Raw genomic sequence first — 27,464 nt, 5'->3', positions numbered from 1 at the left:
GCCAACTGCCATTGCACACCAAAACCATTTCCATAAGGCAACAAATGTAGGTTAAAGATAATTTGAAAACTTTTATTTTTGCAATATTCATTAATATAACTGTTAAGATTTTCCCTCTGGCTCATGTTTCATCTTTGTTTTTGATATATTTAAACATGAAACAGCCCTCAAAAGCACAACACATGTTTATATCCAAACTTATTAAAATATTTGGAAAAATGTTCCTGCTTTTAAATGTGGTGTAACATTTTTATGAGGATAAATGACACTGGAAAGATGAGATTCATTTTCTAATTTACTACTGTCAACAGTTTAGGCAGGTGCTTTCATTTGTTTGTTTTATTAAATTATTTTCTCATGCATCTATTAGTCGCAATAATCCCCAAGCAATTTTAAGAGACACACATAACAGTACTTCATATATTGATACATAAATACTGAAATGGCAAGTATGAAATTGAATCATATTGATTTTCAGACTTGCAAATTTAATTCACTCAGAACCGTATCATGACAAACATTGCAATATTGACAAACAACCTGTTTCAATCTAAAAAAATAACACCTTTATAGATAGTAACCTACATACACCAGGGCTTGTGTTTACCTTTTTGCTTTCACTCCCCTTTTTGCTTAGCCGCTTACAAACCTTAATTTTCTTACTTTAGAATAATGAAAGGACTTTTTTATATTCATTTGTATTCTAATATTTAGATTTATATCTAGAGTTCTTTCAAATATGCTGGTGAAGATTCTTAGTCATCCAGTTCATAGTAATTCCAAAAAAGTAAAAGAAAAAAAAAACAATGGACTTTGTTTTAACCTTCAGGATTACTTTAACAGAGTTCTCCTCCCCCAAAAGAAGGTTCAATTTTAGTAGATCTTTATCAGATAGTGCAGTTATAAATTTTAAAGAATCTGCTTCACTTTCTCTCTGCTCTGTGTCACTGAGCAGTGCTGCAGAGTGCAAAAGCTTAGCTTATTCCCCTTCACAGGTTGATGATTTTGTTGATGGGGTTGCTAGTTCTCTGCGTATTGCCTTAGACAACGCAGCTCCTTTGAAAATGAAAACCGTTAAAAATAGAAAGCTTGCTCCTTGGTTTAATGCAGAGCTGCGTACTTTGAAGCAAAATGCTAGGAAACTGGAGAGAAAATATCGCTCCACAGGCCTGCGAGAGTCCTTCCTAGTCTGGAAAAATGGTTTACTGCTGTATAAGAGGACCCTTTGTAAAGCAAGAGCAGCATACTTCTCCTCATTAATAGAGGAGAATAAGAATAATCCTAGATTTCTTTTTAATACAGTTGCCAAACTCACCCAGAGCCATAGCTCTGTTGAACCGTCCATTCCACCTGCTCTTAGCAGCAATGATTTTATGGGATTCTTTATAAATAAGATTGATCTTATTAAAAATAAGATCATAAGCACTCCTCTATCCGCGATTGTACCTGAGGTAGTCATGGAATCTGAACCGGGTTTAGACTGCTTTGATCCAGTTGAACTCTCTGAATTAGCAAAATTTTTGTCTTCATCTAAGCCTTCAACTTGTATGTTAGATCCAGTTCCAACCAGGTTATTTAAGGAGGTATTCCCTTTGATCTCCTCCTCCATTTTAGATGTGATTAATCTATCTCTGTTACAGGGATATGTACCTAAAGCTTTTAAGATTGCTGTAATTAAACCTCTGCTTAAGAAACCGTCTCTTGACCCAGATGACTTGGTCAATTATAGACCTATATCCAATCTTCCTTTCTTATCCAAAATTCTTGAGAAAGTAGTTGCCAAACAAGTCTGCGATCACTTCCACCATAATGAACTTTTTGAAGAGTTTCAGTCTGGCTTTAGAGCTCATCATAGCACTGAAACAGCTCTGGTGAAAGTCACTAATGATATTCTCATGGCCTCAGATAATGGACTTGTATCTGTGCTCGTCCTGTTGGATCTTAGTGCTGCATTTGATACAGTTGACCATAATATTCTTTTAGAAAGACTTGAATATTTTGTTGGAATTAAAGGAACAGCACTAGACTGGTTTAAATCTTATCTATCTGATCGAATTCAGTTTGTTCATGTTAATGATAGATCTTCAACACGCTCAAAGGTTACCTGTGGAGTACCACAGGGATCAGTGCTAGGACCAATTCTCTTTACTTTATACATGCTCCCAATTGGTAGAATTATTAGACAGCATGGGATTAATTTCCACTGTTATGCTGATGATACCCAGCTATATCTGTCTATAAATCCAGATGAAGCTAACCCATTACATAGATTACAGGCATGTCTTGAAGACATAAAAACCTGGATGACTCTTAACTTTCTGCTTCTGAATGCAGACAAAACAGAAGTTATAGTCTTTGGACCAGAGTCTCTGAAAAAGAAACTGATTAGCCAGTCACTTCATTTGGATGGGATTAAACTGATTTCAGATAATAAAGTAAAAAATCTTGGTGTTATTTTTGATCAGGACCTGTCATTTAAATCCCATATCAAAGAGGTTTCTAGAATTTCCTTCTTTCATCTGAGGAACATTGCAAAAATTAGAAATATCCTGTCCAGGGGTGATGCTGAGAAACTAGTCCATGCATTTGTTACTTCAAGGCTGGACTATTGTAATTCTTTACTATCAGGAAGTCCACAAACTGTAGTTAAAAGCCTTCAGCTGATCCAAAATGCTGCAGCCAGAGTTCTAATGAAAATGAAAAAGAGAGATCATATCTCTCCTATCCTGGCTTCTCTTCATTGGCTTCCTGTTAAATCAAGAATAGAATTTAAAATCCTCCTTCTCACATATAAAGCCTTAAATGGCCAAGCTCCATCTTATATCAGAGATCTGATTGTTCCTTATGTTCCTAACAGAGCACTTCGCTCTCAATCTGCAGGTTTACTAGTGGTTCCTAGAATTTCTAAAAGTAGAATGGGAGGCAGATCTTTTAGTTATCAGGCTCCTCTCCTGTGGAACCAACTACTAGTGATGGGTCTGACGACACTGAAACCTCGGCGCATGCGCCGAGCAAACAAGGTGAAGCCCCGTGTCGGTGCGCGTGACCGATACAGTTCCTGTGTCGCTTGATTGTGAACGCGCCAAATTGTATTTATAAACAGAAAATGTATCGACACATTTGTGGGTTTTGTTGGATGGAGATAGTTTGTGTTGTTTGCTTTACATTGGTTTTTGGCTTGTCATCTAAAACTATGGATCAATCAAGGAAGAGGAAGTTTTCACCCGTGTGGGATCATTTTGATCTTATCACTGAGAATAAGGTAAATTATTATTCCTTTCTCTTTTCCACCATTGATCATTCTTCTCTTGGTTATTCTAATTTCTTTCTGAAGAATATTTTAATTAGTTTACATGGATTAACTTTTATTTCTATTGTAGGTGAAATGTAGGATTTGCTCCCAGGTGCTGTCTTACTCTAACCGGAGCACTTCCACAATGCTGAGGCATTACCGTGCCCGGCATGAGATGGAAGAACGAGTTAATACTCCCGTGATTAGCCCTGGTGCTTCCAGAAAGCAGGCGATTGATGAGGCTGTAATGAACATGATCATTACAGACTGTCAGCCGCTTAGCCTTGTGGAAGACAAGGGGTTCCGAGAGCTGGTCCAACTCCTTGAGCCCTCATATGTTCTGCCATGCAGAAAGGTACGTGAAACTAACTGTTATACATGTTAACAAAGTATATGCATGTTATTTGATATCAATCATTAAGCTACTCCACTTGTGTTATTAATTTTAGGCTATCAAGACCATGATTAGCCAGAGGTATGAGGAGAAAAAGGAGCAAATTAAAAAAGAACTGAAGAGTGCAGCTGCAGTCAGCCTAACAGCTGACATGTGGACATCCATGAACATGGAGGCTTACCTGGCTGTGACCTGTCACTATGTCAACAGTGAGAACCATACACTGTGTACATCAATGTTGGGAGTGGAACACTTCCCTCAGCAGCACACTGCTGAAAATATGGCCCAAGTAAAGAAAAACTTAATGCAGGAGTGGGCCATAGCAGAGAAAGTTACATGTCTTGTCACAGATGCGGCTGCAAACATGGTTGCATGTGTCAAAAAGCTCCAAATCAGGCACACGATTTGCATAGCGCATTCTTTGAATTTAACAGTTCGAAAATCATGTGACCAAATTGAGACGCTCACTGAAATCCGAAATAAAACAAAGCACATTGTAACATACTTTAGAACCAGTACTACAGCCAAAGAGAAGCTGGCACAAGTCCAGCTACAGATGGGAGGACCAGTGAAGAAATTAATCAATGAGGTGTCAACTAGATGGAACAGCACATATTTAATGCTGGAACGCATGGCGGAACAGAAGGAGTCGGTGTTGGTATCACTAGCTTCTTTAAAAAGTGATATACCTCAGCTCACTACAAATGATTATAAAATCATAGAGGAGACACTCCGTGTGCTTGCTCCATTTAATCAAGCGACAGTGGAGCTGTCTGAGGAAAAAAGAGTGTCTGGATCAAAGGTAATCCCAATGCTCAAAATGTTGCACCTCTCACTGCAACGCAATGCATTAAATGTAACCACGGAAACCGCAATTAATCTTGTGGAAAACCTAAAAAGAAGACTGCTAGAAACTCTGTGCAACCTGGAGTCATTGAGTGTAATGACAATGCCAACACTGCTGGACCCTCGGTTCAAGACCATGGCATTCTTAAGTGCGTCAAAAGCCAATGATGCAGTGAAAAGACTAAAATCAGAGTGTGCAGCAGTAATGAGAAACGCTATACCAACACAAATGGAAGATGCCCAAGCTGGACCTTCAACTCAACCATCTGATTCCAATCCAGGTATGTATGATTCTTAATTTTGTTCATTTGTATTTTAATGTTCATGCAAATCATTCCATGTGAATACTATGAATTAGTAACACAGATGCATTTTATTATTTCCTCAGATGACAACCTGTGGCACCAGCTGGACATAGAAGTCAAGGAGAGCAAGGCCAATTCAAATGTCACCACCGATGCCATTATCGAGGTACAAAGATACATCTCCGAAGAGAACACACCAAGATCACAGGATCCACTACAATACTGGAAATCGCAAAGACTAAATTATCCTACGTTGTACAAACTTGCAATGACATTTTTATGTACGCCGTCATCATCAGTGCCCTGTGAAAGGGTGTTCTCAAAAGCAGGAGAAATGGTTTGTAAGCGGCGCAATCGCCTTGGCCCAAAGATGTTAACGCAGCTGATGTTTCTAAATAAAAATGTGTGAAAGAACCTTGTTCAGTCTGTTTCCAGTCTTTATTGAAGTTGCCTGCAATTGCTTTTTAAATCCAGCAGATGTCGCCATTCAGTGATACAGCAAAACAGTTTCAACACAGTGTCGACACAGTTTGGGAAATGTGCCATACACCCAATGGGGCCTCATCTGCCCATCACTACCAACTACCAGTTTTAGTCCGTGAGGCAGACACCCTGTCTACTTTTAAGGCTAGGCTTAAAACTTTCATTTTTGATAAAGCTTAAAGTTAGGGTGGCTCAGGTTATCCTGAGCTATCTCTATAGTTATGCTGCTATAGGCTTAGACTTTTGGAGGACATAGGGACCCCCATTTCATCATTCTGCTTCATTCTCTCTCTGTTCTCCTATTCTGCAGAATCTGTTAGTTCAATCTCTAACCTTCTGCTCTCTCTGCTTTTCCTCAGAGTAGCTTTGCCTCGTCTGTTCCTGTTTGGCTGTGACGTCATCCTGGAAAAAACATCAGCTGTGCTGCTTCTATCAACACCCTTGTTAATAGATGTTGGAGATCGGCCTGTTTTCCAGTGTGGTCCTGTTTCTCTGACCGTGACTGAGTGGATGTGCTCTCTTCGTCCTCTGGCATGGGAGCTGCCTTGGAGCTCGTCTGCCTGGCTGTGTGTTTCCTGGACGGGGCCGCCTTTTACAGCTGCTTTTTGTATCTCTGCTTCTGTCTCCTTGAACCCCAGTCGGCCTCGGCAGATGGCCGCTCACACTGAGCCTGGTTCTGCTGGAGGTTTCTTCCTGTTAAAAGGGAGTTTTTCCTCTCCACTGTCGCTACAAGCATGCTTAGTGTGGGGGATTGTATTTGAGTCAATGAGTCAATGCAATCAACTGGTTTTCCTTAGATAGAAAACTTTGTATCAATTTGACTGTATGATCTGGTTGAACTGTAAAGTGCCTTGAGATGACATGTGTTGTGAATTTGGCGCTATATAAATAAACTGAATTGAATTGAATTGTTTTCCAAGTCTGAAGACATTTCAGTTCCCATTGAGGAAGCTTTTTCAATTCAAAATGTCTTGATTAGTGTTGAGTTCCAGGCTTCATAGAGTAGCCCAGCAATGCCTTGTTTTGGATTAGAAAACATGCAAATTGAACCGGAAGAACAGGTCCACCCCTAAGTTATGGGGAGTTGGTGTTTTGGTTTTGTTAAAATTGGTTTCCTAAATTAAATCATGATGATTAATTAATAGTAAAATGGATTTTACTATGTTGCCAAATATGAAAAGTGTCTTAAAAACATCACTTTTGAAAAGAAATGAAGCAGATCCTTGGTTTAAACACTTTGCCTTAAATCACATCAAAGAAAATCAATGTTCTCACCATTCTCTTCTCCGGGCTGTGAGCAGATATCTGCAGCATCCCATTCATAATTCTCATCTACTGAGAGCTGTCTTCTAAAGAAGAAAAAAAATATGAGATGTACACATTATTTCTAGAAGGCTATTCAATTCAATTCAATTAGGCTGCCTAAATTACTGTAGCTCTAAGATTACAACTATGCATCACCATGCAAAGCCTCCATGGATTAGTTTTACTCTTTACTTTGTTTTGATTAGAATTTGGTAGATAATAAAGGTAATGTTGGTCCTTCAAACTACAGTATAAAAAGCTGACTGTAAGGTATCTGGTAAAACGGTAAATGTACTTACCTTCGCCCTGGTTCAGTTTGGCCATTTTCCTTGTCCTCTGACCTCCGCTGGGTGTCTTCTGCAGTCTCAAGTGGATGTGTAAGAGTTGGGGACAGGGCACATGAAGAGAGGCGCCCATTGGTAGTCTCCATGCTGCCTCGGCCACTGCTTGCATAACTGCTGTAACTTCCGCCAGAATCTGGCACTCCCTCGTAGCTTGTTGTCTCCACTTCCAGTGCATCTAAATCATTGGTGACGGGTGGCAAGTATGTGGATACTTGCTTCAAACTGACAACAAAACCTGGTGATTTTGTTGTTTCCTGATAGGCAGTCTGATTGTTTGCAGTTTCAGCTGAAGGGGAAGGTTGGCAATAGTAAGGCACGTCAGGATTTGGAGTCAGAACCTGTGGACTATGACTTTTAGAAATATATCCCTCAGCAGGTGAGAATTCAGGTTCAGTTTGAGAATATTTAACTGAACAGTTCTCTTGGCTTAGTGAATCTATCCATGCAGTTGGTGTGAGAAAAGAGGATTTCTTCTGTCTCCTCAAGTCCAGACTCTGACTCCGCTGCTTGCGGTCTAAAGTTCTTGAACCTTGGTGCCTAGCTTTCCAGAACTCTGTTTCTGAAAGTTGCTGAGAATAACGGGCTCTGTCAAAGCTGTCTACAGAAGCATTTCTGCTGCAATTAAAGCTGGTGCTCCTCCTCATGTCTTGATGCCTTCTTGTTTGAGACAGTGAGCAGCCGTGTTGAACATGAGAAGCAGTTCTGTGGTGTAGCATGGGCTTTGTAGGTTGCAACGTTGGCCCTTCAAACTCTGGCTCATCTACACTCATTTCAACACACAACTCTTTGCTAGTAGGTTCAGCAAGCATTTCTATTGGTCTCTTAGAATATGGTACTGTATCTAGAGAGGCTTTATTGCTGTGAAAAAATGTGTCAATACTACGATTCTTTTCCTTTTGTGGTTTAAAGAATTCATCCATTGTTTGGTGGTCATAGGATGTGAATCGTCTTGGAATGCCAGATCTCTGTATTGTATCTATTATTTTACCTCTCTGATGAGGAGGGGTTGATCTTTCACCTAAGGAATTTCTTGCCCCGTTGAGTTGAAGCAATGGGTTTGATTCAGAAGAATAAGGAGACAAAGTGGGACATAAAGGTGGAGATTTGCTCATATGCTCCCTAAATGGATTCAAATTTAATTTGGAATCAAAAAGATGGGGTTCCCAGTTTTCTGAGGAAGATGTAAGGTGGCTAGATCTCTCCTTGCTACCTTGTCGATAGCTGTTGGGCAAGGTCTTGCTTTTGTATTCCCACATGAGCATCCCATCACTTTCCTCCATGTTGTTGGTTTCTGTTTGACCTGTCTTGCCTTTAAAGGAGTTTCTCTCTAGCGTATACCTCCTTAGCTCTCTTTCCAGTTTCTTTCTCTCTTGAGCCAAGCTCAGGCATCGACTCAGGTTTCCGGTCTCACGTTCATGTTCCATTTGGAGAACAAGAGTGCTAGCAGTTGTCGATGGCTGGCTGAGGTTGGCCCGGAGATGTGGGAGCACAGGAAATACTGAAGGTAGCCCTCTAGTCAGACGAGGCAAGGAGCCAAGACTGCTGTTTGAGTACAGGCTGCCCTCATCAGGAGAACCCACATAGCTTTCCTTAAGTGGTGGGAGATGGCCCATGCTGCAAATTTGAGCTGAATCCCCTTCAGGTGTAAAAGGAGGCACATCAACAGAGAGCACATATGGTACTTCTTTCTTTTCCTCCTTTTCTAAGTGAAGCGATACAGATCTTCTGATTCTGGAAATCCTTTTGCTATCAACACTTATTGTGTCATAGTCACTGAGAGTGAACCGACCATCTGGACCTCTAGAGATTAACTCAATGGAGGGAGAAAACAAAGAAGTTGTCTTAGTAAGACTGCCTCTACTGTAGAAGGACTCAAGATTCTTGCGTTGGCGATTGTTATCTGTCCTCAACGAGGAGCAGTCTGTCTGTGAGGAGGAGGTGGTGGAAGACATTGTGGGGTAGAGGTTAGAGCTGGCTGGCAGGAGGCTTTTCTTCAACAAACTGTCTGGAGTATTGGAGCCTGAAGTCTTCCTGCGAGAGTGAGGGGAAAGATGGGGAAGGGCAGAAGAAACAGAGCTGTAAATGGAAGAGAAACTGACTGCTAAAGTGAGACTGCATGAAAACACAGTGAGCAGTGTGGACAGATCACTGTAAGGAAAATAAGAGTGTGAAACAGAAAGTGGTTGGCATTTTCAGCACATTTAAAGTAAGGAAAAAGGGAAAGGTCACCAGCTTATATTACTATGGAGTGATAAAGGGGTACTCACATTGATGGGGAACACTTATAGATGGCAGGAAGGGGCTCTGAAAGGGAGTGAGGAGGAGTGAGATGGTGTATGACTCACTGCTCAAGACGTAAAAAACATATTCGACCCTAAACAGAGCCCATTGAAGGACTTAAGTCCTTCAATGGGCAGTCACATTGTCCTAAAGTCACTTAACTCTAGATTTATTAGCAGCTAATGAGACAACACTCAACTCAGCAAGCAATGCGTATGACATCTATGACTTCGCTAAATTCTATGAAAATAGGTCTGACACGGATATGATGTATCTTAGTATTTTATCACAAGAAATTTTCATATATAAGATTCAGATCAGTTCGTCAAAACCAATGTCTGATAAATCTTCAACGGAAGAGGGATAATCACCATTATCTTTCTTTCTGCGGCGCTGGTCTCTCCTGCGGCTGACTACACAGGCAGAACCAAGCAACAAGACCATTGCAAGTAACATAAAGCCCATCCCAGCAAGAATACCGGCCAGTAATGGTTCTGGAACAAACTCCAGGATTCGTGAGTCAGCTGCATAGCTCTCCATATCTGTGAAAACAAAGAAAAATATATTTTCGGAAGATATAAATATAACTGACCGACCTTAGATCAGGGTGGAGTATAAAATTATGAGTTTGATGTGACTAAAACATGTATTGACTTCAATTGACTGTAATTTACAATACTTGCGTGCATCACTTTTCTTGTTGTAATTAGGACATGTATATAGCAGCTGTGCACATGAAATGAAGATCTTTCCTTATTATATGAAATCCTTTTGCATTGAACTTTTTATGAATTCAAAATTACACGTTTTATCAATTCTTCTGTTTTTTTGTTTACTAATATTATCTCTATTATGTGATTTCATTTTTTTATACTCTATAGAATTTGGTTTTTTTATTTTCTGTCTAACTCTACTGACTGATCATTATCCTAAATAGCATAACTGAGCTGTCCCTCTGACTAACATCACTTTTGCTAAAACCACTGTTTCATTCTTCTTTTCATGCTTAGCCTTATTTAACTATTATTTTTTCTGTGCTTTTTTTTTTTTTTTTACTACTTCATTGACTACTGCATTGACTTTGCTTGTATGAAAGGATTTCTGTAGAGAACATGCAGCTGAAGTCAGCCAATCACGTGACACCTGTGACTCCAACAAACACAGTCAGCACCTCTTGCAGTTTTTCTCCATATTACCTTGAAAACACCAACAAGAACATGGTAATCTCATATTTAGAATATGGGTTGTCATGGTCTTGGTTCTGTTGTTCTTTACTTTGCTCCTTGTTTTCTAGTTTTATTGGTTTAATTCCAGTTTTGTTGTAATTTCTAGATTTGTTAGTTCTCATGTTTTTCTGTTGCCCTCTTGTGTGTGAGTGTTCCTTTCCCCTTGGCTCCCTCGTTGTCTCCTCTCACACCTGCTCCTTGTCAGCTCGTTAACCCTCCCTTTGTCTCTGTCAGCTATATATGCTCTCCCTCTGCTCTCACTCTTTGTTGGTTCCTTGTCTTTGCTGTCTTACCATGCTGTGGTCTACGTTCCTCGTCTCTCCCTGGCTCCTCCTGTTTGGTTTTCCCTTGATGTCTCCATAGTTCTGGTTTTCTTTATATTTTTCATGTTGGATTTTGGATTTTTGGATTCCTGCCTCTGTTACCTGTGTTTATTTCATTAAAGCTGCAAGAAATCTCCTCAGCCTCTCTGCCTCTGCATTTGGGTCCTCAAGCCACAACTAAACACTGACATGGGTATACCAACCAACAAAGAAGAAAGGATGCCATCTCCTTTTATCACTCCCCTAAAGACCCAGAGAGGTAAGTAAGATAGGTGGCTGCTATGAAGAGATGGAGCTGGAGTCCAACTTCAAATAGCACAATTTGCAGCAATCACCTCTGAAGTGGTTAGTTGTTATGCACAAAGTAAGGTTGTAGAAATTGTTTTCATTTAGACAGATGTGTAAATTAGCTTTGTTGCTTGTCTAAACCAAGTTTCATCTTTTGATAGGCATGCAGGGTTTCCCCCAGCATATTATAACTGCTGTAGGGTGGCCAGGCTTTACTCGGCCCCCTGCCAGGATAAGTGTCATCATCTTAAGGCGTCAATTTTGAAAAGCGACATAAAACAATAAGTGAGGTTCCAGTTCAGGAGAAAGCCTCTCTGACTGAGAGGTTTTCTGAGATGCAACCTGTTATTATATGTTCAACATATGTAGACAATGTTGAAATGCCAGAATATCCACTCATTTTGTATTACGATCTGTAGTACATATCTTGCTGTATCATTATGGTACATGCAGGTGGCTTTATGCTGTCCAGTATGGCAGCAGGAACAGACAGTGTTCACTTAACTGCATGTCCTCTTTACTGATTAATTTATTCTTAAACTCCAGTCTCAAAATTAGGCCCAACCAAACAAGAACATGACTAACAAACCTAACCTGGTTTCAACATTTATATTATATAATTATTAATTTATTTATTTATTTCAAACTGGTAATCCATTTTTATGATAATCAATCAAACCTTATAAACCATGAACATGTTTTGCAGCCAAATGACTGATACTTAGCACAGCTGTTTAAACAAAAAAAATTGAGTTTGGGCCTCAGTGACAGGCTACAAATGAAGTCCTACATCTAATTTAACATTCATCTCACATAAAAATACAAGTTGAAAAAATTCATAAGTTATTAGGGGAGCTATTTCTATCACCCAGGCTTCAAATGGGCAGGGTTCCCAAGGGTCCCTCTCTGATTCCTCTAGTGCAGGAGGGACGACAGAAGAAACATGGGGCGAAGAGAAAAGCTTGCAGAGTGTAAGGCGTCACTTTGAAGAAGAGAGGGTTGCTCTCAAACACCTACCTGTGGTGGAGACATTGACTGATGGACTGGGCTCACTCAGCAGCTCCCCCCGACGAGAAAGCATCCGCAGCTCATACACGCGTTCCTAAACCCAGCAGCCATGCACACAGAAACACACACGCAGTGGGGAGGACAGAGGATGAAACCACACTTTGTCAACACATGGCACTGTCTGCAATGCTAATGAAGTTCATTTGAATTCATGTAGACACACACAGGAGGGGGAAAGGGAAGATGAAACGGTGAAGGGAAGGGGAAAAAAAGGAGTCAGACGACAAGGGAAGTGATGGCTGTCATGTAGGGTTCCAAACTGAGTCTACCAAATAAAATCAGTGCAGTAAAGACAGCACACAGCTATCCAAAAGGGGCTGATTAGACACATAGGGAGGAGTGCAACCGGTGCTTTACCTTCTGTAGACCCACAACCAGTATTTGGCTGCTGTTGGCACTGATGTTCTCCTTCAGATTAAACCACTCCTCTTCTGCAGAGCGTGATTGGAGGACAAAGCCTGTGATGGGAGGCTGCTGAGCTTCAGGAAGGGACCACTGCAGAATAACACCCGCTGAGCTCTGATTAGCTGACAGCGACGTGGGGGGCTTTGGTTTATTACTCCTCCCTGGAGGATCTAATACAGGAAGAATTAAAAAGACTTTCAGTCAATCAGTGGAACCTTTCCACAGGAAATAATTAAATTAAGACAGAGGAAACTGGTGCTGAACACAGAGTGTTTTAGATGAGTAAGACAGAGAAGGTTATGAATGTCCTGCAGTCAGAAGTTTTCTACATCCCTGATAAGAAATATGTTAATATGCTTCAGTTTAAGTTATAAATAGCAGAAATATAAAAATATATACAGTGCACAAAACATTTTATTGATACTTTTCGTATTTAATCCACTATGTTGTTCTAAAGCTCTCAGCTTTTAGGGCCTGAGGTGCATTTGAATAATGAATCCTCTTGTGAACTCTGCAATTAACATTTATTCATTTCTGCTGCAATGCATATTAACTTAGTGACCACTTTATTGTGTACAAGTTGCAAGCTTGGACTTCTTTATGCACCATTGGGATGAAATATTGTGATGCGGAATCTATTGGAGTATAGTTTAAGGAACCAGTCTGAGATTGTTTCAGAAATGTGGAGACTTATCTCGCTAGAGGTCACCATATAAAAGTGGAATAATCTGTTTAAATAAAGCAATGGACAATACTCAAGTAGGCTGTAGTTCACTTGGTAAACTTTAGGATCCTTAGTACCTGGGTAAAATGGTTCCATTGGTACTCCAAAAACTTGCACCAACAAAAGGACCTCATATCATTGTGCCATTTTGCTTTTTATTTAATGACTAAATTTAACCCTACTGTCTGTATATTTTTATCAGGATTGGGAATAATGTCCTAATAAAACACTGTCTTTTTTATAAGATTTACTGTTATTTTTAGGATTTGATATATTTTCCAAGAAGGGTTTTTCAACAGTCTATGGGATGCTCTCAAAATGTTAGATATTTTTTATTTAAATAATCTGAAAATAAGTCATGGTATCCCTTTCAGTTTTAAGAAAACAGCATAATGCAGAGAGTGAAGAATTTAGACAGTGTCACTTGAGTTTAAGTGCCACTAATTTTGGTCAATTCTCAAATACTTTGTTACCTTACTTAAGTAGAAATTTTGGCTATCTATATTTAACTGGAGAAATTATTTTTTTAGACAACTTTTACTCCTTCAACAACTTTTTTGCATTTATCTCTACTTTCTACTCCTAACATTTTAAAAAATACCCTCATTAGTTTCGTGTCATTTAAGCTCGTTTTTCATTATGGAATGTTGGTATTTAAAAAAAATAAAAACCATCAAAAAAATTTCAGACAGCTAATTTCTTTGTGGTTGGACCCGCTGCTGCATCAATTTGTTGATGATGGATGATGCAAAGTTAAATTTTACACTGTTGCCATTATTGATTAGAATTGTAAAAAAAAAACATTTAACCAGTACAAGGTTTAAAGCATCTGTCCTTAACATTTTTTCCTGCATTACTTTTACTCTTATACCTTAGTTTTAAAAATGGTACTTTTACACTTTTACTTAAGTAAAAGTACTCTCTAACGTCTTCAAAAGTGTTTTTGAACAGTATGAATTCTACTTCTACATCAGTAATAAACATGAATACTTTTGAAACCTATGGTTATATTTTCAGATATGTTTTTCAGAGCATTGGATAAATCTACAGGTATTTTCAAGACAATTCTATTGACTTACTAAACCAAACTAAGCATATCTGGCCACTGAACAATATGTCTAGTCATTAGACCAGAATAATATATACCTACTTTTATTTATAAATATGTGTAAGTTATGATATGGGGCTTCTATGCATCAGGAATTGCCCGTGTTGGATTTTGTACCTGGCCTCATGGATTCTGAGAAGTTCAATGGCAAATTAGGGCCTTCTGATGAGAAAATAAAACCTTGATTATTTAAGGACTTTCCTGCATTTCAATGCCAAAAAGCACATCTCTAAGTTTATCGCATGTGAGTTGACTAAAGCATCCGAAGTTGTTCAAGATTGTCCTTCTCAGCCACCGGATTAAAAAAGACTTCCATTGAATTTGAAGGAGACAGCTGTAGCACAAGGACTTTAAATATTAATACACCTTGAGGCTTTCACTCATACAGAATAAAGAAAGATTGTGACTGAGGTGAAGGAATGCTGTCTACACTAAATGAAAACATTTGTTGTAGGTTAGAAGGAAGGAATGATTGTTCAAAACAAAGCAATATCTGAAGATGAAAAAAAAAAGTTTGCAAAAAAGTTTGAATTGGTGAAGTAATGTATAGTACGTATACTACATGTGTGTGTATGTATGTGTGTGTATATATATATATATATATATATATATATATATATATATATATATATATATATATATATATATATATACAGACAGGTGCTGGTCATAAAATTAGAATATCATGAAAAAGTAGATTGATTTCAGTAATTCCATTTAAAAAGTGAAACTTGTATATTATATTCATACATTACATACAAACTCATATATTTCAGATGTTTATTTTGTTTAATTTTGATGATTACAAATGACAACAAATGAAAATCTCAAATTCATCATATCAGAAAATTAGAATATTACTGAAGACCAATAAAAACAAAGGATTTATAGAAATGTTGGCCAACTGAAAAGTATGAACATGAAAAGTATGAGCATGTACAGCACTCAGTATTTAGTTGGGCCTCCTTTGGCCTGTATTACTGCAGCAATGCGGCGTGGCATGGAGTCGATCAGTCTGTGCTGCTCAGGTGTTATGATAGCCCAGGTTGCTCTAATAGTGGCTTTTAGCTCTTCTGAATTGTTGGGTCTGGTGTATTGCATCTTCTTCTTCACAATACCCCATAGATTTTCTATGGGGTTAAGGTCAGGAGAGTTTGCTGGCCAATTAAGAACAGGGATACCATGGTCCTTCAACCAGGTACTGGTAGCTTTGGCACTGTGTGCAGGTGCCAAGTCCTGTTGGAAAATGAAATCTGCATCTCCAAAAAGTTGGTCAGCTGCAGGAAGCATGAAGTGCTCTAAAACTTCCTGGTATGTGGCTCAGTTGACCCTGGACCTCAGAAAACACAATGGACCAACACCAGCAGATGACATGGCACCCCAAACCATCACTGACTGTGGAAACTTTACACTGGACTTCAAGCAACGTGGATGAAGTGCCTCTCTTCTTTTCCTCCAGACTCTGGGACCTTGATTTCCAAAGGAAATGCAAAATTTACTTTCATCAGAGAACATGACTTTGGACCACTCACCAGCAGTCCAGTCCTGTTTCTCTTTAGCCCAGGCAAGACGCTTCTGACGCTGTCTGTGGTTCAAGAGTGGCTTGACACAAGGAATGCGACAGCAGAAACCCATGTCTTTCATACGTCTGTGTGTGGTGGTTCTTGAAGCACTCACTCCAGCTGCAGTCCACTCTTTGTGAATCTCCCCCACATTTTTGAATGGGTTTTGTTTCACAATCCTCTCCAGGGTGCGGTTATCTCTCTTGCTTGTACACTTTTTTCGACCACATCTTTTCCTTCCCTTCGCCTCTCTATTAATGTGCTTGGACACTGAGCTCTGTGAACAGCCAGCCTCTTTAGCGATGACCTTTTGTGTCTTGCCCTCCTTGTGCAAGGTGTCGATGGTCGTCTTTTGGACAACTGTCAAGTCAGCAGTCTTCCCCATGATTGTGTAGCCTATAGAACTAGACTGAAAGACCATTTAAAGGCTTTTGCAGGTGGTTTGAGTTAATTAGCTGATTAGAGTGTGGCACCAGGGGCCATCAATTTTGAACCTTTTCACAATATTCTAATTTTCTGATATGATGAATTTGAGATTTTCATTTGTTGTCATTTGTAATCATCAAAATTAAACAAAATAAACATCTGAAATATATGAGTTTGTATGTAATGTATGAATATAATATACAAGTTTCACTTTTTAAATGGAATTACTGAAATCAATCTACTTTTTCATGATATTCTAATTTTATGACCAGCACCTGTATATCTCAAAACCAATAACATTTGATGTCAGATCAAATGTATTTAGCTTCACGGTTACAGGGAACATTTCCACACACATTTTTTAAAAAGAGCAAGATAATAGATGCACCAGGAATTAATATCTTACATCTCTCGCCACTGAGTCCGACATCTGGTTATTGGATTTACAGTGTGAGCAGTTAGATCGTATCAGAGCGTTGGGCCGTACAGTGTAAGAACATACATCACGAGCTGAGAACTTTAAGACCCTTCTATTTCATCATACAGTTTGAACTGCGTACAACAGTTGAACATATCGTACAGTGTATGCCCTGCCTTAGTTGATGGCAACGTTGATTTAAGAATTTACATCATTTGTTGCACCTCTAGCCTCAATCCGTAGTTTTCTTGGACTGTCTTCAGATCAAATGATTTTTCTTTTTACATTATTATTGTTTTTTTATTTCATTTCTATGTCTGTAACAGCACAACCATGTTATTTACAGCTCTTGTAATTTATTTGGCTTTAAACTGGTCCTTTAAATCTGCTGCTCAGCTCTCATTCAGAAAAACTTTGGTCTTGTTTGTTTTCAATGGGATTTCTATGAATAAACACCTTCTGTAAAGCACAGGAAGTCTGCAACTATCATGGTAGTAATGATGCAGATGTACATTTCTCTGGAACCTGCGCTGAATGCACAAACGGACTGGATCAGGTTTACGAGGATCAATTAAAATAATTTTAAAGGCACCCCGCTGACTTTGTGACCTTATGAGTTGAGCATTGTGAGTTATTTTAAATGATTCCTCAGGGAAATATACAATGCTTGTCACTATCAATGCTGCGAATGGGGCTCCCCTCTTGAAATAGTGACCATGTAAGTTGGGAGATGATGCACCGCCATTGGACAGGTCATGCTACTTGGAAGAACATATTGCTTTTTGGCCGCAGGCTCTTATATAGTCATAGAGCTAACGCTTTTACTCTACTATTTTTCTGCCTGCCCGACAATTGGTCATGGCTGAGGCAAAGAAAAAGCTTAAAAAAAGAGAAAACGTGAAAGGGATCATACATGATGAAAAACAAGATTCGATCTTGGAAGAAGTTTAATCATTGGAGCAGGCTGAAAGAAGAAGCCGGATGTAAAACCGATTCTCTTTTCTCAACTTTATTATTAGACTGGTAAATTAACACTTTGCATACAGTCCTATATCTTTATTATTGTCGATATTTAGTAGAAGCAAAATGCTGGCAGAGAAAGCTAGCAGGCTTTGGCTGTTCACTGGAGCATTGGCTCCCAGTACACAGTCATATAACTTTTTTATTATTTTAGATGTTTAGTAGAAGCGATATACAATATAGAAAGAAAGCTAGAAGGCTACAAAAAAAAGCTAACAACCCCACAGCCTGAATGTGTAAATATCAGGCATTCTGCACAAATAACTGTTTCCTACTTTTCTCAAGACAAAACCAGTAGAAAATGGTAGTGATAACATTTTAGGACCATAATTCTGTTTTGTTGATTTTGTTTTATTCTTGCCATGGCAGAGAAGCTGTTTTTAAATGTATAGAGCTAGCAGACATGCCAAAAGTCGCTGTCCTGTAGATTTAAGAGGTTTCTCTGCTTCAGCAAAGCTGATCCTGATAATTGGAGATCAGCAAAAGCATGTTAATCAGCAATCAATAAAAGTCAGCTGTGCGAGAGCAGGGAAACCTCTAAAGACAAGGGAGGCTGGCCGGCTGACTGTGTTTACTATTGCGACAGCACTGCGGCACTAGCACCCCTAGTGGCCAACAGAAAAAATCTGATGTGGCGTGTTTGTAAAAGCCCACAGTAGAAGAAAAGTAAGAGAAATTTACGACCAGAATACAAAAATGTTGTTGTGTGAGGCCCAGTGACCCCAAACATGTTAAAACTGGTTCTGGGGAGGACAAAACAAACCTACATTTAAGTTCTGGAATAGTTTGCAATTTAACCATATAAAAAATTTGGAGATTTGGATTTGGGAGCAAATCAACACCAGGAAAAGTCTGTTAAAATGAGCTGGCAGAAAAAAAGTTTTCAAAGAGGGAATTAAAATTAGGCCAGGAGCTTGCCTGAAGCCACAAAACCTTTAAGTCAAGTTTTAATTTGACATAAAATCACACTTTTAAAAGTCCAACTTCAACACCCAAGAAAAGATAATATAATATTATCCCCGTGGTTTACTGTAAATGTACTCCAGCGACAGGACAGACAATGTAAAGGGGTTTTCATTAATCATATGAAAAATAAAGTTGCCCCGTCCCTCCAATGGATTGCATACTATCAGCCAGGTGTGTATGATGATTAAAAAGAAATAAATCTCCCAACAGTGTATAGTAAATAGTGAGTTTTGTCTTATTCTTAAGGCACTTTAAACAAAGTCATTGTACCCATCCTTCTTTTGAATGCTCTCAACTGAAAAAAAATCCTCATAAGGTGAAACATCTGAAAACAAACTAATAGTTAAAAATGTAGAAGGCAAAGGCCCTTAGCAGCTAGATTCTGTAGCTGTACAGAGATTCAATTCTAAGTAAATTTATGAATACTTCACATTTTTCCAGTGAGAAATCCTTTCTCCAACAAGCAAGACTTCAAAAAGAATCGGCACATAGAAATCAGGTCCAGATGCCCTTTCTGACATTACTTGAGTTGAGTTTTATTTTTGTCCTTTGGGCAAGTTATGAAAAAGTATTTTCGTTTGTTAAAGTTCATATAGACTTGCTGCTGGAAATGTTTGTCACAATAAAGATCACCATTGGCTGAAAACAGGAAATATTCCACTTTCTTTATTATGAACATATGCATACAATGAAAAAATAAATAAAAAATTGCAACTGACACCAGACAGGAAAGCCAAAGAATTTTCTCTATGCTAAATGCCAGAATAATAGGACAGAGATCTAATTAAATATTTTTAATTTATTGTACTTTTTAAAAAAATGCCATACCTTTAAATAAACCTAATTGATCACTTTGTAGTATTGCGTTTACATTGCATGCCATGTGCTAAAAGTTTTTGGTGTCTTTCCACTAGCTCCTTACAATAAAATACTGCATATGCCTTATAAACAGTAAAAGATCTGGTTGTTTTGATGCAGTTCAAATCTTTTAATATTTTGACGATGTCACTCCAGATAGCGCTGTCCTTAGGTGTTGCCTTGAAATACATCAAAATGTGTGCAAAACCTTTAACTCAAATGTTGTTAGCCTTAAGAAGCTAAGAATTCCTCTTCATCCCAAATTATTCAAGGTCATAATAATTTTAGTGTATGTAAACTTCTGGGTTTAAAGAGAGTTCTGCAAGAAATGTGGTAAATCTGAGATATAAATAATCTAGGTAATCCTAAATATCCTAAAAAGTAAGCAATGGTTTAGTCTAATTTAATACCAGACATCTAGAAAAGGAGGTCATGTTTCTTTTATACTGTGAATGTAAATATTTGGTTTTAGCTACAGTTGAAATGAGGATTTTTAACTTTAGAGACCTGGTTTGAGAAATGCAAAGACAGACAGAAAGGAAACTAAAGGAAAAGTACTGACCCAAAGTCCTTGACGTGGCAATCTCACTGAAGGGTCCTGCTCCAAACAAATTCTGAGACATGACGCTAAACTGGTAGTTGGTGGCAGGAGACAGGTGAAACACCTGAAAGCTAGTGCCAGAGGAGGAGGGAACAGTCATGGTAATCCAGTCCTGCTTTTCTTCATCGTCGCTGGTAGAAACCTTCTTTACCCTGCAGAGTCAGAGATTTACAGTAGAAGAAAAACAGAGCAGCTGTTATTTGATGGACTTTGTTTCTCTTGTCTATTCATATTTATTCTGGATGTCTGGCATTTTTAGTTCTGTTTTTTGTTTTCATACCTGTTTTATTACTATCCCTTAATTCCCTATGGGGATTCTGAAGAATGCAAATCTGTGAAGACACTTGAGCCAAAGCAGAAGCTGGAAGTACGTAAGAAAGGAGGTAGGAAGAGGAAGCAGGAGGCTTCCTTTTGATAGTTCATTTAGGATAGGGACTTTCTAAAGAACCTACCTGCCACATAGGAGCTATACAGTTGCCCACAATTCATGGCATGACAGGAGAGCCCCCCATGCAGAATTTTACAAAAATACATAATTTCTTCATGTGTGACTTTAGCTGTTTACTTTGTTTGTCTAACATTTGTTTTTATGTAGTTTTTTTCCCGAAAGGTTGTAGTTCTAATTTGACGAGCATCACCCATGTGTGTTTCCATGGTGTAATGAACTACAGTAATCTTGCCTTCAAGAATAATCGTCTTACTTTTGACCCTGTGAAAAGGTGGCTTGTGAGTATTACATTTAGTCATGTTCTGGTTTATTTACTGCTTATTAGTTCTGGACGGTGTTCATTTCCAAATTCTGTCATTCATTCCTTTTGATTTCTGCGGTCTCTATTCTCTGACTGCACTCTCAGCTGCTTCCACTCTTCTCATTAGTCTTTTATTCTTCTTGTTCCACTCATCATTTCTTCTCTGTATAGTGCCTCTTGGTTCTTTTGTCACCACTGGTTCATTTGCTCAGTAGAGCTCCTGTCTGCCTCGTAACAGTCTTCCCTCCAGGTTCTTTTTTTTTTTTTTTTTTTCCACTTTCTTTTTGTTTGTATCTAAACTTGAAATTCTTTGGACCTTGACTTTGCTTTTGTAAGTTGTTTTTCATGTCATTACACGTTTGTATTTTGGCTCCTCTGCTCCCTTTTGCCTGCATTTAAATCCTCCTTTCTTTTGAGACAGCAGCTAGAATTTGGGAATCTGGTTATATGAAACATGACAGAAAAGTAGGTTTCATTAATCATGTATGCTCATCATCTTCTCAAGATACTGTGACAGAGGCAGCATTGATGTATCAAAGATTTTCCACAGAGAGCTTGTAACTTCAATTAAGTGCAATTCTCCTGTTTCTACCAGAGCTATGGCCTTCAAAGCTGTAGGGTAAAAATACTTCACCGATTCAGAACGATAAAAAAAAAATATTCAAGTTAGCCTGACAAAAAAAACATACTTTAAAATGAAAACCTTGATACAAGTGAAGTAATTTGCTTCTTTAAAAGAAGAGGTAAAGTGGAAAAGCACAAAGATGCTGCGAGGCGTTAATTACTGAAAATTAAATTTCGGGTTGAATAAATACAAATGCAGGAATAAACTCCTGGTTGGTGCAAAAGGAAACCGTTTTATTCTTTTTGGCTCTATAGTCATAGCTTTTCGACAGACCCTCACACAGAAAGTATTTATGTATCCGTGTTCCATGTTCCTTTTTGTATGTCCGCTTCTCCTCGAGCCCAAGTCGGCCCTAGCAGAAGGCTGCCTACACTCATCCTGGTTCAGCTGGCAATATCTTCCTGTTAAAATTGAGTTTTTCCTCTCCACTATCGCCCCATGCATGCTGGGTAAAAGATTGCTGAAGAGTCAACAACAAAATGCAAGCTATTATCTACTGTCAAAACAAACTCATCCAATCAGCTGGTTTTCATAAAATAAAAAACTTTTAACCAATCAGACTGGATGATCTGATTGAATAGTCTCAGTAAAGTGCCTTGAGATGTGGGTGTTGTTAAATAAATAAACTGAATTGAACTTTAAATAACATCTACAGTACATTATCAGTTGAAGTACGGTAGCAAAACACATTTCTACCAAAGCTGAAGCTTTATGTATTTATCTGACCTTCATATGTTTTTTGTGGAAAAAAGTAACATCTTCACCTTTTAAAAACAGTGAAAAATGTTATTTTCAGGCAGAAGAAATTATGAGCCTTTTAAAGGCAAAGTGCAAATAAGGATAAACACAAAACCAGGCTGGGATCATTACCTTTTCACATGTTAGGTGTAACCTCAGTTTGGTTCTAGTTGTTAATTTTAGGGCACATTAACAAAAGACACAAAGAATACACTGAATCATATTTGACTTGGACAATTATATAAATCAAAGCTTTTGTTTTTTAAAGCATTTTTTGTTAAGTGGTTAGCTCACACACCGACATGGTTTAATAATAAGTCGGAAATAACCAGCCCGAATCACAAAGCATATAGGCCAGTCCTACTTTTCTGTCAAATAAGAACACTCTATATCTTGCACCTTTTACGAATTCTGCGTTTATTCTTTTACAGGTTTTCTCTGTTCTATTTGTGTATTTGTGTTTGTTTTGGAGTGTGCATCAGTGCATCAGTTTTTAAAGTGTCTTTCTACCCATCTTACTTTGTTACTTGTGTACACAGCACGGGAAATTTGGATGTTTGTAATACGTTACACACAGGAATAATTTTTTAAATTCTGTTGTTTTAGAAAACTTACTGTAAGTTATTGTGTACATAATAATTAGAAACTGGGACTGATCGATTTTGCATTACATAAAATTTTGATATTTTTCAACCAAAATGCTATTTAATTTAGATTATTAACTACATGGAAGTAATGTCTCACTCAAGCATTTCAAGCATGTTTTTCCATAGTCCAAACTGGCAGCACCTTACTGTTGTGTGGAAAAGCTCTTACTTCCACTAGCATGCATGGCGTGATAGTTGCCACTCTCTCTTCTCTTCTATGTGGTCGCAAAGCTATTTTATGCATATAACTCTATAACCATCACTGTTCCAAAAAACCTCAAGTTGTTTCATTCATGCTGATTTTTGCACAGTTTCTGTCTTGGTCACTTATATAACATGCTGCTTTCATTTTTGCACATCTTTGGTGTTGCTGCCATTTTTTCACATATCCATTAGTGTATAAATGTCCACAAATGTATATTGATTTTTTTCCCCTAAAAATTCACAGTATTTATATTGTAAAAACACTTTACAGTTTCTTAACTCACTTATTCTGTTAATTTTGTACACTTTTTTTAAGGTCCACATTTGTGTGACTACATTTGCTGTAATCTTTTCCTGCTGTAACACCATCATTTCCCCATTATGGGACAATTAAGAGATTTTCTATTCTTGTTTTCTATTATATTATGTGCTCAAAACTGAGTTCCTCTGCGATTTTAAAATTACTTTTTTTTGGGGATTATATTGCAAATGCAATTAATTTCCCTCACCTAATACAAAACTAAACAAGTTGTTTCATTTTTCTTAAAGAAATCATGTAGACCTGAGCTTTAGGCATATTCAATTGTAAAGAGACCAAGCCAAAGTCCAAACTTAAACCCATTAAAAATCTTTAGGAAATTTTATAAACATTTTCAAAAGTACACACTAGCATTCTTTATCTCTTGCCTACAGATTGTTAGATGTTTTGCAAAGACAAATGGGTAGTGAGTTTTCTTAGTACTTAAAACGCTAAACTTATTAGAGACTCAATAGTTTCCTTCTAGCTTTGGTTTGACGTTATATTTATTTAGAATATTAGAACAAAGAAGAGGGGATTCAAATATATGCACCATTTTCTTTATACCAACAACAAGCGTAAATAAGAGGCTACCAGCTTTTTGTTCAGTTTCTCTGAAAACTTTTCTTGACCTTGATGACTCAGATATTAACTGAGATTTCTAAATACTGAAAGCCAAGGGTTTTATTTTTCCTCATAATTGTGCAATACCTGATAAATATATCAAACAAAATCCATTTCAAACTCTGATTTTCTGACATAAGGGCAACAAAAGGCACTTTGAAGTTGGAGTTTGTTTTAAATTCAGGTTTTTGGTACTTATGAACTATTTATCTGAAGGTGACAGCCTTGCTGATCTAATGAGGAGCATGTCCTCTCTTTACAAACTCAGTTGTCCCTGTGATAAATTGCTCTTAACACCTTTGTAAAACATTTTATGACGCAACCCTTTTCATTTACCTGTGTGGCTCTATTCAAGAACATTTCTGTCACTGAGGTTTTTCTTTTTAAGTTTTTCAGCCTCAGAGCAAATAAACTGTGTGAATTCTAAGGTAATAAACACACAGTTTGACAAAAAAAAAAATAAAAGCCTATTATGCAGGCTTTTATCAGTAACCCTCTATTGTACCTCCCAGGGCCTCAACATTGTAATGTTACACTCCATAGCAGTGTCTTATATTGTAGCTGCCAAGAGGTGATAACAGATAAATGAATTCCTCATCCAGGGGATCAATAGAGTAATACCAGGGCTGTCGATGGCTGCTATGGTTACAGCCCTAGAAGAAGGTGGGAGGCTTTACACCCACCAAACTGAAAATGTCTGCGTTGATCCTCCATCAAAGCCTGCCTCCCAGGATAAGTTGGCCTGCTTCACCCCTGGAGAGACGGACAACGAAGTAGCCGCATGGGGACTGGTTCCTGTAATGGAGCGAGAAGAGAGGAGTTGATGGAAATCGGCCAGCACTTCAGCTACCTGACGGAGCAAAAGTTGAGAGGCCATCTCTTGATGTACTACATTTATACATTGGAGGCGGAGTGGAGGCACCGGCACCGGTTTGTACAGGTATACAGAGAAGATTTTAGGAAAATAAAGTTACACCTAAAAAAAAGTTAACCGCTCATGTAACCTTGATACACTTATACAGGTGCATCGTAATAAATCTAAAAATCCTTTTGAAGTTAGTTAAATAACTCAATGAAAAAGCGAAAACTCATTTCAAATGAATTAGTTATGTACAGAGCTTTAAATCTCTTGCATGTATTTGTGTTGCTATTGATAGAAACTGCTCTATGCTAATCAAGAGCCAAAATTGTGTCTCTCAAAATAATATCATAGAATCATGAAAATAATACGAATATCATAAAAGGCTGATCAGGAATGATGTAGAATAGAACATTTATATTTTACAAAATGGAGAAGAAAACTGCTGGTTTCTAAGCTGTCCCTTCAGAGCGCTGCATCCAAGTGCATACAGCGACAGTTTAGTGGAAGGAGAAAGTGTGGCAGAAAAAGGCAAACATCCAAGAATTTGCAGGAATAAAATAATGTGAAACAAGAGTTATGAGTCTACCTGTCTGCATATATCGCCAAAAAAACCTGAGGGGCTTTAAGCTGTATAACATAAACCTTCCATTATGACATCTTGTAAATCCCTTGGCATCTTTAAGAAAACCATTTTAAAAAGTATTACCAAATTGCTATTTACATAGACCCCTAGCACAATTTATAAGGCAATGCAAACACCTGAAGGGAGTGAACATTGCAATAGAAGACCATACAATCGGACTATTTGCTGATGATGTAGTTATATATTTACACAATTCTAATGTAACACTTCCAGCATTGTTTTTAAAACCGGAAGAATATGGGAGGATGTCAGGTTATAAAATTAATATCTCAAAAACACAGCTACTACCATTAAACCATACTCCAAGTACGGAAATTACACAAAGGTACACACTTAAATGGGAAAATAAATAAATGAAATACCTGGAAATCACACTTATGCAAGATCTGGACAAAATTCAGGAAACAAATTATTCCACAATTAACAATACAAAACAAAGAGATTTCTTGAAATGCTCAAAGTTAGTACTGGGTTTTAGCTTGAGAATAGAAATATTAAGATGAATATACTGCCTAGACTACTATACCTCTTTCTATCATTACAATTTAAGATTCCAGAAGCGCAGTTTAATAAGTGGAACCAACAAAAACGTTCTCGCGCACCTCGCTCTACTAGCTGGTCAAACTTCACGAGTCGTTTTCCGCAATTGCGGTCATAAAAACAAAACAAGCCTGCCCCCTGTCTGCGGTTACCTATAATTTGGGAGAGGAGCAGCAGAGTGTCTGCTGAGGGTGCGGGGATGTCTTTTTGTTTACTGCGACACCTATGCAGATGACCTAGTTTCAAAGTATAAATCAGCCTTAAGTCCAGTTCAGTATGCATGAGTCTGTAATGGTGGCTCTAGAAGCATTACCTCTACCTGCAATCAACACATTTTAGTCCTCTAAAGATGAATTACTGTTCAGTCATCTTTTCCTACCACACTTCCTTCTACCAAACTTTCCTTGACAATACATCTAGCTTATTTTATTAATGATCATTTGTGCATAAAGAAGGATTCTGATAACTTGAAGGAAAACTGTTAAGTCTGCAGCTGTCCCCATAGTATTGACCATAACATTTTTATAGTTCTGATTTCGTGTAGAATTACACTTTTGTATAGCCATTACCTTTGATTACATTTAATAACTATAAAACTTGAAATATATCTCTATGAGTTTAATTACCAAAGATTTACCTGTATGACAGTGTTTAATGGGACTCACCCAGAACAAAGACCTGTGTGCGGGTCTTTATGGAGGCTACACGGTTGGAGATGCTGCACTCCCACTCCCCCTGGTGGTCCTTTAGAAGAGGCTGCAGCAGCAAAGAGCCATTGGGTTCGATGGAGTAAGAAATAGGACGAACCGGGTCAACCTATTAAAACATTAAGATCATTTAAACAGAGCTGGTCAAACAGAATAAAAGCAGCACCAGTAGAGAAATATACAGAGTGGTCTTTATTGATCAGCCCACATGTCTTTATTGTTCAATAAATCAGCTATTTATTTACAGTTTGATATAAGGACTCTGGCTGTCTTGTAAGATTTTAAGTGGCATTGGATCAATGGTTCTCCAGACTTTGGATCTCTGGCTTCTTTTGACTTTACTGGTTTTTTTACCCTCTCAGTCAAATGACCAACATTTTTCATTCATTTTATTCATTTAAGGAATGTAACTAGGAACAATGATTAATTTAGGTATAAAAAGGATCCAAAAATCAGAGGACTCCTCTTTGTGTCGACATAACCTTCCTGCCGGCAGCCCATTATAAAGACAGTGTGCTGTAAATTCTTTGGTCGAGTCTAGGAGAAATCCCAGAGATAACATTTCGATAGACTGAAAATAGGATT

The 27,464-nt window shown here is 38.1% G+C and overlaps 2 protein-coding genes across 4 annotated transcripts in view; one reads left to right on the top strand and one right to left on the bottom strand.

Annotated features, from left to right (window-relative positions):
* The window catches only part of LOC119772066 (protein turtle homolog A-like), an 87,974-nt gene that overhangs the window by 2,314 nt on the left and 58,196 nt on the right, over window positions 1-27,464 (bottom strand). Inside the window, exons 12-20 of one of the 2 annotated variants that reach the window (XM_038268347.1) lie at window positions 26,838-26,988; window positions 24,811-24,922; window positions 20,204-20,394; window positions 12,512-12,729; window positions 12,104-12,188; window positions 9,621-9,791; window positions 9,237-9,273; window positions 6,925-9,000; window positions 6,596-6,669 (exon numbers count right to left, since the gene is read on the bottom strand). In XM_038268347.1, coding sequence (XP_038124275.1) covers window positions 6,596-6,669; window positions 6,925-9,000; window positions 9,237-9,273; window positions 9,621-9,791; window positions 12,104-12,188; window positions 12,512-12,729; window positions 20,204-20,394; window positions 24,811-24,922; window positions 26,838-26,988 — 3,115 coding nt within the window. Of the gene's footprint in view, window positions 1-6,595; window positions 6,670-6,924; window positions 9,001-9,236; window positions 9,274-9,620; window positions 9,792-12,103; window positions 12,189-12,511; window positions 12,730-20,203; window positions 20,395-24,810; window positions 24,923-26,837; window positions 26,989-27,464 lie in introns of those variants that run through there. The other variant, XM_038268348.1, reaches the window with a different exon arrangement.
* Window positions 3,053-5,251, top strand: LOC119772067 (E3 SUMO-protein ligase ZBED1-like). 2 transcript variants are annotated; one of them, XM_038268349.1, is made up of 4 exons: window positions 3,053-3,262; window positions 3,381-3,647; window positions 3,742-4,813; window positions 4,921-5,251. In XM_038268349.1, the coding sequence occupies exons 1-4, from the start codon at window positions 3,107-3,109 to the stop codon at window positions 5,244-5,246; spliced, it is 1,821 nt and encodes a 606-aa protein (XP_038124277.1). In that variant the 5' UTR covers window positions 3,053-3,106; the 3' UTR covers window positions 5,247-5,251. The 2 variants fall into 2 exon arrangements, with proteins under 2 accessions (XP_038124277.1, XP_038124278.1); XM_038268350.1 differs by having other exon boundaries at window positions 3,053-3,647.

The sequence above is a fragment of the Cyprinodon tularosa genome, unplaced genomic scaffold, assembly GCF_016077235.1.
Source record: "Cyprinodon tularosa strain WSP-4 unplaced genomic scaffold, ASM1607723v1 ctg7, whole genome shotgun sequence".
Taxonomy (NCBI): domain Eukaryota; kingdom Metazoa; phylum Chordata; class Actinopteri; order Cyprinodontiformes; family Cyprinodontidae; genus Cyprinodon; species Cyprinodon tularosa.
This window is presented reverse-complemented; position numbering and strand designations above follow the sequence as displayed.